The sequence below is a fragment of the Pelobates fuscus genome, chromosome 2 (genome assembly GCF_036172605.1).
Source record: "Pelobates fuscus isolate aPelFus1 chromosome 2, aPelFus1.pri, whole genome shotgun sequence".
Taxonomy (NCBI): domain Eukaryota; kingdom Metazoa; phylum Chordata; class Amphibia; order Anura; family Pelobatidae; genus Pelobates; species Pelobates fuscus.
Window position 1 is genome coordinate 433,826,648 of NC_086318.1, and position 12,924 is coordinate 433,839,571.

Sequence of the window (12,924 nt, forward strand, 5' to 3'; positions counted from 1 at the left end):
GAATGGACACCGTGGCACTAAACAAGACACGACAGCTTACACATAAACGTGACAAACACAAATACCGGTATTTAAAGCAGCTACGCAGGATTTGATACTTTTTAGAATATCGCAAAAGGACTATCATAGTTTCATCAATAAAAACAGCCAAAAAAGGTACAAGAAATTTGTTTCCATTTTATTTTTCCAGCTTAGCTGCTGTAAATTCCATTCAATTTTAAGCAGTTATAACAAAGTGTAAAAGCCGTAAAACAGTGTCCAATTTTAAATCCTTTACTTGTTAAGGGTGTCAGCCGTGAGGTCACTCAGAACTGGATTTGTGAGATTGACTACTTTTGATTTTCATGCATTTCCCACCAAAGGAATACACAATGAGGCCAAATTATACCAAAATGGAAGTACAATAAAATTGTATTATAAAACGTGTCCATTATGTTTTATAATCTTGTTTGTTATTTAATCTACATATATGCAAGTCAGGTCCCATCAATTCTTTTCTAATATTTGAACAATAAACAAAAAAAAAGTGTCATGTTTTTGTTTCTTAAAAAAGACAAGGACGCACATCTTTACACATGTAAATTTATTATAAGCTTTAACAGTTACTTGTCACTGGAAGTCATAGTATGCTCACCAGGTGTGAATCTTCACTTGCCAATATATTATAAAAATAAATCCCAAGTGGATTCATTTAGCAGGCATTAGATTGCTAGAACAGGACCTGCCAAAAATGGGGTACATCGGCTTTGTGGCAGGCTTATGCCAGGTAGAACTAAATTCCCATTATTTTTTTAATAAGTCGGGTGTTTTCAAAAACCATTAAATTTTGTGAGCTTTGTGTCAAGTTGAGCGAGTGTTCTGAATTCTCTATGCAGTATCAATAGGTACCAGTATGCATGTTCAGGCGAGTGCTGCCCTTCTGATTGAATAATCTCCTAACTCACATGAAATAATCCCAGGTGAATGTCACACGGCTGACCACATGTAGGTTTGACACTGGTTTAGTGTGCTTTTCCACTTATTACAATGTTATAACAAGAAAACACAAGACACCAGAACTTTCACTAAAAAGTGACCACAAGACAAACCCTGCAACAGGGGGTGACCATTCGATGGAGGTAAAAGTGGCATTCTGACCCCTACCATTAACAGATTTCACTGAAGAGGACTTGGACCTAATCGACGTGTTTATGTTACACTTAGCGGCGTCCCGACGGCGAGGATGCCTGCTGGGAAGTGGCGGCTTAGTTTCTAGTGAATAAGAGGAGTTGGAGGAGGAAGACGAGGAGAAACTGCTGGATCCCATGTAGAAAGCTGAAACAGGGAGTGGGACACGGCTCCAGCCGAGAACATAGAAAGCGACAAACACGGACGTACACACATTTCAGGAATACATTGAATAATACGTGGACCGGTCACACACAACCGTAAAATGTTACCTATACATTGTGCTAAGGAATGTATGTATACATTAAATGCAATCCTAGCTAAAAAGTCATTTATTAATACATTGACAGGGAATATTCAATAAAGCTTCTGTTGTGAAGAATTAAGAATAGTACATTTTAGACCTAAAATCCAAACTAAAATTCAAGGTTTAGTGAATAAAGTGCCTTGTGTTCATTTTAATGTCACAAAACCATAAACATATTTGTTTATTTATTATTTAATAAAGTGTCATTATATTGCATTGAATTCAGGGTGCTCCAATGGAGAAGTCCCAGTACCAAAAAAGGACCAAATATAGAATTGAATAAAGAAAGTAATCCAGGCACTCCAGTGAATTCCAAAGTAGAGGCAATTTTTATCGGAACAAGAAACCAAAAAGCAACGATTCGAAACGTTGCTTTTTGGTTTCTTGTTCCAATAAAAATTACCTCTACTTTGGAATTCGTTGGAGTGCCTGGATTACTTTCTTTATTCAATTATATTGCACTGTGGCAGGTGTCTGCCTCTGAGTTTGCATGATGATTGGTTCCATAAACATTTCTCGGTTCCATAATTCGCCCTGGTATAGGCCCAAAATGCTCTCCCAACGCACTACAACTTGGTGGCACAGCAGCTGTTACGAGCACTTGCCCCTGATTGCAGCAGCCATAAAGCATTCCTATACATCACTACTGTTAAAAACTTCATGGAAATATACTGGTAAACTTTCCCAGCTGAGCGCCTTAATAATAAATAAAAAGCACCTTCCTGGGACTTGCTTCCCCAAGCATTACCTTTCTTTGCTGGTTTTGCAGCTTCATCAGCGCCCGAGAAAGACTCACTTGCTCCATTCCTCTTGGATAAAACCAATCCTGTAAATGGAGGAAATTAAGATAAATATCAATAGAAAATAAGATAAATATTAACTTGATGTGCGTTCTGCACCTGCTTTTTCCACCCCGTATCCCTCTCCTTTAAAACCCATCAACAACCAAATAACGAATAGCCAAAACTTAACAAATACATTGAAAAAAATTATAAATTGCAAAATGGAAGGCACTTTTACAGAGAGAGTGTTGGGTACAGAATACCAAATGGTCTGAAGATACAATTTCATTAACGGGGTAATTAAAGTATTGGCAACACGTTTCTTTTAGGCCTTCGTTTTCAGAAGTTGGTGGGCACTAAAGTATGAATGAATCTTACTCTTCATATACTATAGAGTACATTTGATTTATTTTGGGCGAGAAAACGTAAGGTTAGGTTTTCTTTGTCCTGTCCTGTCCTGTCCGGTATGGATTATACAATGTTGCAGAATTAAGCACTGGGGAACATTCTAAAGTTGGTACCTGGGGCCTGTTCTGCTCCGGGCCTTTCCATCTTACATCAAGAGATGTTCTGGTTTTACAACATGACTCATCATGAAGTGTTGGCATACTTCATTTTTTCTGGCAACACAGACAAAGATTTTAAAATGTGAAAGAGCATGTGAACTCTAAGCAGCTTACCGGTATTAATTTTTGAAGTTACGCGGCTCAGGTCAATCTTCTGTGTTTTGAGAGATACGGCCGGCCGGTTTGAAGAACTCTTGATAAAGGTCTTCATGGATTCAAGCGCTTTGCTTATTTTGGAGACTGGTGCAAAAATACCTAAACCAAAAGGAAATCATTTAGAAAAGTTACTAAGCTGACAGAGAGGGGTGAAATGTCTGCAAAGTCGGCCTTTTCCATGTAATATAGGGAAATATACAGAGTATGTGAGGGAGCGCAAACCAACCCCACCATAATCACTGACAGGAGGAGATACCTGCAGGTTTAGCCCAGCTGGATCTATGCGATTTTATCAAGATTTTCAGGTAAATCGTGCCAAATCGTGTGGCGTCTTTGAAAACAGGTAAGGTTTTCTCTGGCAGAGAATACCATACAAAGAAGAGAAGACATTACAAAAAAAAAAATGAAATGGGAGGAAAAAAAACCAAAACAACAACTAAATCTGTTTTTGTGGAATTAAGGTGCCAATAACCATTAGCTTCTACAAACAAGCTTCCTAATAAAATCCTAAACTGTAATAGATGGAGCCCCAGTAGTCCGTACCATGTTTAGGTGGGCATTTAAAGTACTGTATTCCACCAACACTGCCATCGTTTTTCCCCTCAGCTTCGTCCATCTCTATGCCAGCCCACTGGCCTGACGCAAACTGTGTCGGTCCACAAAATCTCAGAGTGCCCACCTGAAAATAGGTACATGCATGAGACCTGCACGAAACCAACAGTAATACACACATATACTACCTGGAGGATGAGATACGCACACACGCCTTGCTTACAGCCTTGGTGCGAACAGTCGCTTTATACAAAAATATGGTGCAATTTAAGGCCTTTGCCAAAAGAAAATACATTTATTTTAAAACAAATTACATAAAGATCAGATAAAAGAAAATCAGATCTTTAGGCAATTTGACATAAATTGTATTCTTTTCTATTCAAAAACCTCAAGAGTGATCATTCTTGTGGATTATTCAAACACATATCTACAGGTATAGCTATAGCCATCGATCTTCGAATATAAGCTCACTGGCTCCCTCTCGTGTTACATTAAAGATCTTCAGATTTTTTTAAAAAAACTCAGTCATGCAGAAAGCACATTCCTTTGATGCTCATCGGTGGCTTAGGAAATGAATATTTAGCATTCGATCCAGGTGACTGCTACGTAAAGGATCATTATCCCATATATTCAGAATACAAGGGATGGATTTTTCATATATTTTTTTATATTTGTCATTTAAAGAAAGGGTTAATTTGGCAATAGATAGATTATTTTTAATACTTTTTATTTATTGTTACAAATTCTATAATAATAATAATAATAATAATAACCCCATGTTCTTAATGTAAAAAAACATTGATTTTACTTGATTTTAATTTTTTTCTACAATGATTTGGCAACAGCAACACACAGACACAGACACAGACACAGACACAGACACAGACACGCACACACACAAATTATTCAGCAAAGTCAAATCAACTTCCTTGGCATTACTAAGCAGAAATAAATTTTGCCAAAGCACATAGTTTGTGGATAGTGTTATGGCATGTTTTTAGCCTCTAATGATTTATATATATATTAAAAAAAAAAAAATACACGAGGAAAAGGAAATGAGGCTGATTTTTTTTTTCCAGATCCTCTATTCTTGCAATTTGGTTTTTGATTCAATACAATATGGTGTTTGGTGCATTACCAGATGTGCCTCTCGCTCCCCAGCACGTTTCATATCATATCATTACGGGGGGAAAGACGGCAGCAAATCACTGCTGGGAATAAAAACTCGAAATAACCGAAGGCAGCCGGGGAAATTTAGAAGTAAGGAACTAAACGACTTTGTAGAATGAACTCTGCTATTTAGTAACTGTAAACGACTTTCAGTTTACTGCAGTTCTCCGTTTAGTGAATAAACCCTGTGAGTCAGGGAGTTGGCGCTGTGTTCCAGAGCAGAGGAATGGCAGGCAGCGTACATACTCCTTTTACAACAGAAAGCAGAATGATTTAAATATTCGCATACTTTACATATCTATAGAAATGTTAAAAGCTGCTATCAGGGTTTGAGATCATTTTTGATCAAGATGTTTTGTTTTTTTTAAATCTCAGTTTAGAAGTCAAATCCACTCTACTCAATTATCTCTGGTTGGAAAAAAAAAAAAACAAAGGAACGAACAGATTTTTACATTTTCTTCACCCCAGTTATACATTAAACACCTTAATCACTATGGCTAACTGTATGGTCATGTTGCCTAGAATCCTGAGACAACGTTCCCCAGATTAACAAATATTTCAGAACAGTTTAATATAAACCATATTCTTGGCACGGAGGACCCGCCCCACCTCTGCCACATTGATAACTCGGAATGGAGAGGTTATGCAAGGAGGGCCACACAATATAAAGCAGCTTTCCTCAATTACAATGAATGGTTTGACCATAAAGTCTTCAATCCGGCATTCAATCACTCTTCCCATCTATTACCACTGCAGTCTGAGGCTTAAAGGGACACTCCAGGCACCCAGGCCACTTCTGCCCATTGGAGTGGTGTGGGTGCCAACTCCCACTACCCTTAACCCTGCAACTGCAAATATTGCAGTTTTCATAAACTGCAATAATTACCTTGCAGGGTTAACTCCTCCTAGACAGCCACTAGAGGGCACTTTCTGCTTCATAGCACAGGTTTTCTGTGCTAGAGCGTCGCTGGACATCCTCACGCTGTGTCCTCAAGGCTTTCCTATGGAGAGCTCAAATGCGCATGCAGTCTCCCCCGCCGGCTGACGTAAGGAAGGGGAGGAGCGCCGGCAACCCGAAACCACCACCAAGGGACATCAGCGGGGGTCTCAGGTAAGTCACTGAAGGGGTTTTCACTCCTTCAGCAACCGGGGATGGGTGGTGGGAGGGAGAGGGGACCTGCAGTGCCAGGACAACGGATTGTTTTCCTGGCACTGGAGAGTCCCTTTAAATCAGGAAGGGAGCTGCTGATAGGTTGAGGTCTTCCGCAAATTCTCTCAGCCTATTATTGGCTCTCTATTCACAAAACGCAAGAACAATGCACACATATCTGAAGCGGTTTATGAACTGGGAGCAATGTATTCTCTCATTCTATCAGCAGATTCTCTCATCCTATCCGCAGCGTCCATTCCGAGGCTTCCCGAATTTAGGGTAGGACTGCAGCGGAAATAGCTGGGCAGAGTGATCGGGCTCCAAATTCAAGGCTGTGGGGTTCATTAACAGTTTAACCCATTGAGTTAAGGGATTTATACATTATATATTGGGAAGCGCAATGGAATTTGTTGGCCATTTATAGATTATATAAACGCCAATAAGGATATTACCAATAATAAGCCGGAGACCTCCTGGTACCATAACCACTTCATTTCCACTTAACAATTCAGTCTAACCTGGGCAGCAATGATTGGTTGAGAAAGCTGTGGAACTGGCAGGCAAAATAGTCATTGATAATGTGCATTGGTTCTCACACACCTTAGTGGTTAGAGTGTGTAGACTGCCCCTTTAATTTTGAGGTACATGATATAAACACGGAGTCAGTATACTGACAGAGAACACATAGATAAGTCATGTGGGACATTGTTACATATAAGGCAGAGTTGATCAAACTATATTATAACATATCGTTTTAACAAACGGTAGTAGAGGATTTACGTCTGCTGTGTGAGATTATTCTATAGAGAGTTTCCTGCTACCACACAAAAGGAATAATATTCACGTTAATGGAAACAGTCAGCAGACAGAGCTTTTTTTAAAAAAAAAAGATGTACCTTTAAAATGAAAACACGCTTTCCCCGCCCCCTCCCTCCTCCATGTAATTTATACAGACTGATAACCAGCCGTGGGCACACAACTTCCTGGAACGACAATCTTTTTATTCCAGGACATTAAAAAGAAACGTGCATTTAGAAGACCTGACTTGTACATGCTGCGCTTTCCATTATATTTTTACTGCAGCAGATTTTAGGAAATAAAGAACTTTGCTGAGGATTACTGGCCCTTGCTCGGCGGAAAAAATTATTTAACCAAATGTTCTGGGTAACTGTTAGAGCTGTAATTACATGCAAACGGCAATCATTGTTTGTTTGTACAGACATAACTCTGCGGCTTCCTTGCCAAATCCAGCCCTTACAATGACTGGCCATACGGGCTGGGTGAGCTAATGGCCACACTACCAGGACATGCTGCTAATTACACTCCCGTTTTCTGGACACGACACATTCCACCTTTGTCAAGACAGATCTTACAAGATTTCATGACTATGAAGGCAGAAGAGCCTGATTTATATAACGAGCTTGCAGCCAGTTACCGCTGCGACATTTAACCGCTGACAATGAGCATGTTACCGCTAATAACATTCACAGCTCTAATTGCCTAAATTTGGCTGAGAATATAGACCTAAAATAAAACAGATCAAATGTTAGGACACATTTTATTTATGCCTTGACACATCTATTTATATAGAGAGAAGTAATAATGCTGCTGTAATAGAGGTTTGTTCGGAAACCGAATGAGCGGTCATCCAGTCCTTGGGTAAAATACATTTCTTAGACCTGCAGTCTAGTTTGGGTTTTCTTTCCAAATTAATACAGGCAGAGGTACTTTATTAACTAAGAAAGTAGAAGCGAAACATTTCGAATCCAAATCATTAGCCACACACTGGATTACCGCTGCACTCTGTACCCGTCAAAAAAATAAACTGAAGTGGAAAACCCGAACGGCTTTATTGAGTAAAATACAGGAGTATCAATATATGGTATAAAAACCATCTCTTAAACGACAAACTAGCTGCCCAAAGCCAATGCAGTGACGGTCTAGTGCAGCGATCATCAAAGCAGCACGGACATAAACTGAAAGAGGAAGGAGTAATTTGTTAAATGGTTTGAGAATGACTGCACCGATATAGGTCTCCACTATTAGTCCAGTTACACTATGAACGGCTTGGACTGGACTTGAAGAGTCTGCCAGTGCTGCTTCTCACATATTTGGTCAGAAAGACCTGTAACACAACAGCTGTACAGTTAGAACCCTCCGGGTCTCATCAGCATGGCGCTGATTCTGGTCCAAGAGTTGCAATCTTTCTGCCTGCTGTTAGCTCCTAGAACTAAATTTCCATAAACACACATACATATATTTATGTATATAAAACATCACGGCTTACAATACCTTCTGCCCAGCTATCAATACCCGGTCCCCCAGCTTCAGACCAGCCAACAGGAGCATGGCACCGCCAGACACATTGTCATAGTTACGAAGGGGAGAGCTGGTGAATTCACATGACAGCGGCATGGCATCCAATAGGATCTGTTTCATTTCCTTCGCAACAGCAGCTGCATCAGCCATCTCCAATGGCATGTCAACCGGATCAGGAACAACATCAGCCGGGATACGTCCTCTGTCATCCTGCAGGGAACAAACAAGGGTTAGAGGACTACATCAGGAACAGCCAAGCTGGGAGGCATCGTGTGAAAGAGAAATTACCAAATCGTTTTTAACAGACGGATCAGGGCTCAATTACGGGTTCCCATTTGTAGGAACAGTCAGGCTGCAAGTAATGATTTACAATGTTTACAGAAGTGCTTTTGCTTTCCACAAAGTAATAGTCCCAATTTATCAGGGCTCAAAATCTCTATTCACCACTAGCCAATGGCATGTAGAAGTTCCCCCTTGGCGAATGTGCCGTGGACCCCCCAGTTTTGCAGTGGAGTGTAATTTTTAAGGCCTGTCCTGTAGAGTAGGACCTGATAATTTAAGCTTTGCATTGATACTGGAGAGAGTCTAACTTTATGTCCATGTTTCGTATATTAAAGAAATAGGACGCTGTGCTAATCTTCCAAATGAAGAATTGGTTACCAAGCTGATTACATGAACAACATTTGAGTCATCTACACAAACTACTTACACAAAACTACTCTGCAATCAAACAAGAAAAGGATCCATTCACATACAGCACATGTGAGAATTGGGTTATGTCTGCAGCCATGGTACTCACAGGGTTAATAGTTGAGCCATTTTAGTATAAAGGAGCACTTAATATTTCCTGCCAAGGGGGGCAGGGGGGGTGCAATCCAGACACACTGTGGCAGATTTATCAAAGTGTCATTAACAGAAAATGGTGCAAAGTAGTAAAAGTACAGCAATCACCATGGTACCCAGCAAGTGCATTACATTGGTGATTATACCAGTTTTAAAACTTGCTAACTTTAGCCCACTGTCATTATCATCGGGTTAAGATAACAAGGCCACGTCTGCATTGCTAGCATAATAAATGTACATGGAAGGCAGCTGAATGTAGATTTCCTGTTGATGAGGTTTCCTGTTCCGGTACCCACACAAGCCTCAATAGGTGAAGCTTATACATCTAATCATGTATTCTCACCGGTATTAAAATAAAGGTTACCAGCTGGAGTAAATAAACACACACATTTTAAGAAATGCATATATTCTGATACGCAAAGGAGTGAACTATATGCATGCAGAATATCAAAGCAGACTGCGGTGGGTTAAATCATCTCTGCAGGGGGGCGGGGCCTGACCTGCAAGCCGATCGGTCGCATGGCGGAGGAGCTCCCGCTATACATGCTACCTATAAGGAGAACACTCACCGCTACCAAGCCTGAAATTATGCCGGGAGGTGCTACCCATGCTGGGGGCACCCTGGCGAACACGATGATACCAGACCCGAGTTCCTCCCGCGATCTTGAACCGACGAAGGCAGGCTGCGGCCTGCGGCAGACGGAGCTGAGGAGAGACGGCCGCTCTCCTCGCCCAAAAGCTGGGGGTACCGAGCTATTGCATACCCGCTCCCCCCCCTCAGGACCGGCGGGGGTGATCCCGGTCCAACCACCCCTGGCACCAAGGCTCATCCAAGCACAGAATACGAAACCCAGCAGGTCGCCCGCAAAAGCAGGGAAACATACAATGGCGGACGCCACGTGTGAACACAGCGACACCATATGGCACCTCACCTGGGCACGACTTGAAGCCATGATCGACACCTTCTGGGCGAGCCTGGAGAGCAGACAGCAACAGACCGAAGACCCGGCGAACTCGCCTGGCAGAACAATCAAAGACCCCTGCTACAGCCACTTTGGCAACCAACTGGCACAATCCCAAAGATGGCGCCGCAGACGGAGGCCTCACCCGCGCGCACGCAAACCACCACAACAAAGCCATACAGTGAGGCCAGCCCGAAAGGGCCCAAGGGTCCTCACCAGACCCCATGCATGGCAGAGAACCACAACGCTACAACCAGCAAGCGGGCCTACCGCACAGCATCGAGCACAGCCACTGCCAAAGAGCGCCCCATCAACCTGGTCGACAACACCGCATGCCAGCAAAATCAGCACAGATCTGTGTAAAGACGGGTGGCAGAGGAAAACGACGGCACCCACAATGCCCCACCTTGCTCGACCCCTGCGGGACAATCAAGCATATACAGAGCCCTCTTATAAACGAGGCATAGGCTGACAGGGCACCAGCACCCCAGGAGAAGGTAGAGGCCCTTACACATTGCCTCTAAGGACGCTGCCCAGATCCTACCACAACCTCCACAACTGAGACTGGCTTACCACTTAAGTAACCTTCAACGTTTAAATGTATATTATCTCTTGTCTTTTTCGTCCAAGTATAACAATTGTATGTCCATCAAATGTTCTATGTTGCGCTGTCCACACGGGGCCACGTCACCTGCTACTCACCTGCTACTCACATATTGATTAGCCTGCTGCCAGGCACTCTCGAGTCCCTCTACCTTTCTCATACTCCCTGTTTATAAGCGTGTACCATATCACAGAAAACTTGTCACCTTACACACCTGAGCGATACATAAACGCTGTCACACATACACGCCCGAACACACAGGTCATATTTATGACAATAGGGCACTAATTATATCACTTCAGATGTGTACGGATACTTCTTGTATTTTCCTATAATTTAAAAAATGTGCCGACGCAACAAAATGAAGCAAAGTATTAATTCATGAGGACTCATGCTTTGTGTAACCTGTTTCATTGTAATAATCGCATGTTCTTGCTCTCGTTGTTGTGACGAGGCAGGAGAATTTGTACACCTGTGCACAATAAAAATAAAGAATTGAAAAAAAAAATCATCTCTGCAGGTGGGAATAATGTGGTTAATGGATAAACTTACTGCCCTTGTATGAAATCCAGTAATTCACAGCAATTTAACAAAGCTCGACTACCCCTAGCAATCTAAGGTTTATACCCAATACCAGACCGGAAGCAGTCAGCCGACTAGAACTCACATTAACCTTTAAACAGCAAAACACACACAGCAATTGACAGGCAGAGATTCATGGGAGTTGTTCTCAGCTGACAGGTGGAGCGTTTTAACTAGGAAGGATAAAAATCAACTTAAAAAAATTGGGGGGGGTTTGTTTGATTTAAAAATTAGATTTTTTTTTATATCGAATACAATGCTTTTGGAGGAAGGGGAAAAAAATGAAAATAATCTAATGCATGAAATTGTGATTCGTTTTGTAGCACAAGGCTCTACATAATACAATAGTTACATTTTTTGTAAAGAAATTCCATTGATTCAAGTTAATTGAACTTGTGTCTGCAGACATACATGCACTTCTTGACAGCGACAATGTTTTAAAAAATCTCAGAAAGACCTTAATCCCATTTTCATTCTGTAAATCTATATACACACACACTGAACACCTCTCCTTAAAGGGTTACTCCAAGCACCATCACCACTTCAGTGATTTGAAGTGGTTATATGTGTGGCTTATGTCAGTTCAATCAGAGCTGACTACTTCAACCAATAAGTTACCAACAGAAGCAGATGTGCTTCACCCAGGCTTTACATTGAAAAAGTGTGATTTATAGACTGCTATGAGGTGTTCACCTTAACGGCGAATTATGTTTTTATACATGCTGCCTGAAGCACTTACTCTATCACAAAGAACAAAAAAGTCATACGTGTCCTGGTAGCATCCAGAATCACTACAACTAATGAATGGAGGATTTAGGATCCTCCTCGGATGGCAGGTGTTCTACTTAGATTGGCAGATAAGCTGTACAAACAAATGGCGCACCAAATTTCAGGATTTATGTCCAAATTTGAGAAGGGACTGGTCTCAGTGGCATAGGGTGATGTAACTACACAACGATGGATTGTAAAAAGATTAATCTACATATGTGCATGTGGCAGAACCACCACTTATTAAAGTGTTTTCCACTTGTATTGCGTGTTTCCCCTCGTATTTCATGTATTGTGCTCGGTTTCCCAGTTCAGGAGCAGTCATACGAACAGAGCCCATTCGTCTCCCGAACGGGGACCACCTCAGGGCCCCATTAGAATGTTCACACCAATAGCATAAGTGCGATACCGCAAGGGAAGTAATTAATGAGTGCCCCCCTGGGTGGCCACCATTTCGTATAGACGAACGCCAACCAAGGGGAGCATTCATATCCCAAAAAGAGACGATTCCCTTCGAATGTTGGTGTTCGCACAGGAACCTCACGAACGGAGACTGGTCTGGGAAATGTACTTGAGTGGGGTTCCCTGTGGTTGGTGGGGACACTTTCAGGGCACAGGCTGTTGTGGAGGACTATGTCCCTTTTTTACATGCCTTGGCTCCCAGGCACAGAGGGTCCTGGGATGAAGATCCCTGTCGTTTGGTGTGAAAAGACCTCTTGCATGTGTGGCGGGCTTTTTATACCCGGGAGACAAAGAGACTAGATTCCTATTCCCTTGCCTTGGCTCCCAGGTACAGAGGATCCTGGGATGGAAATCACTGTTTGTTTGTGTTGAAGACCCCTTGCAGGGGGGTTATGCCTAAAAGCCTTATGTGGCACAATAAAGTTGAGTTGTACTCCCAGAGCGGTGTCTCATCCAGTTACTGGGGGTGGGGGGGATGGGTGTCTTTATACTGTAAGTGGTTCCAGGGTGGCCGAGGGAAGGAATTAGCGGAGG

At 42.0% G+C, this 12,924-nt stretch overlaps 1 protein-coding gene across 3 annotated transcripts in view; it reads right to left on the reverse strand.

Annotated features, from left to right (window-relative positions):
• CLIP4 (CAP-Gly domain containing linker protein family member 4) overlaps positions 1-12,924 on the reverse strand; it is a 56,195-nt gene that overhangs the window by 13,544 nt on the left and 29,727 nt on the right. For 2 of the 3 annotated variants that reach the window (XM_063444091.1, XM_063444092.1), the window contains exons 7-11: positions 8,143-8,379; positions 3,522-3,657; positions 2,937-3,077; positions 2,223-2,300; positions 1,144-1,314 (exon numbers count right to left, since the gene is read on the reverse strand). In XM_063444091.1, the coding sequence (XP_063300161.1) occupies positions 1,144-1,314; positions 2,223-2,300; positions 2,937-3,077; positions 3,522-3,657; positions 8,143-8,379 (763 nt within the window). The remainder of the gene's footprint in view (positions 1-1,143; positions 1,315-2,222; positions 2,301-2,936; positions 3,078-3,521; positions 3,658-8,142; positions 8,380-12,924) is intronic. The other variant, XM_063444093.1, reaches the window with a different exon arrangement.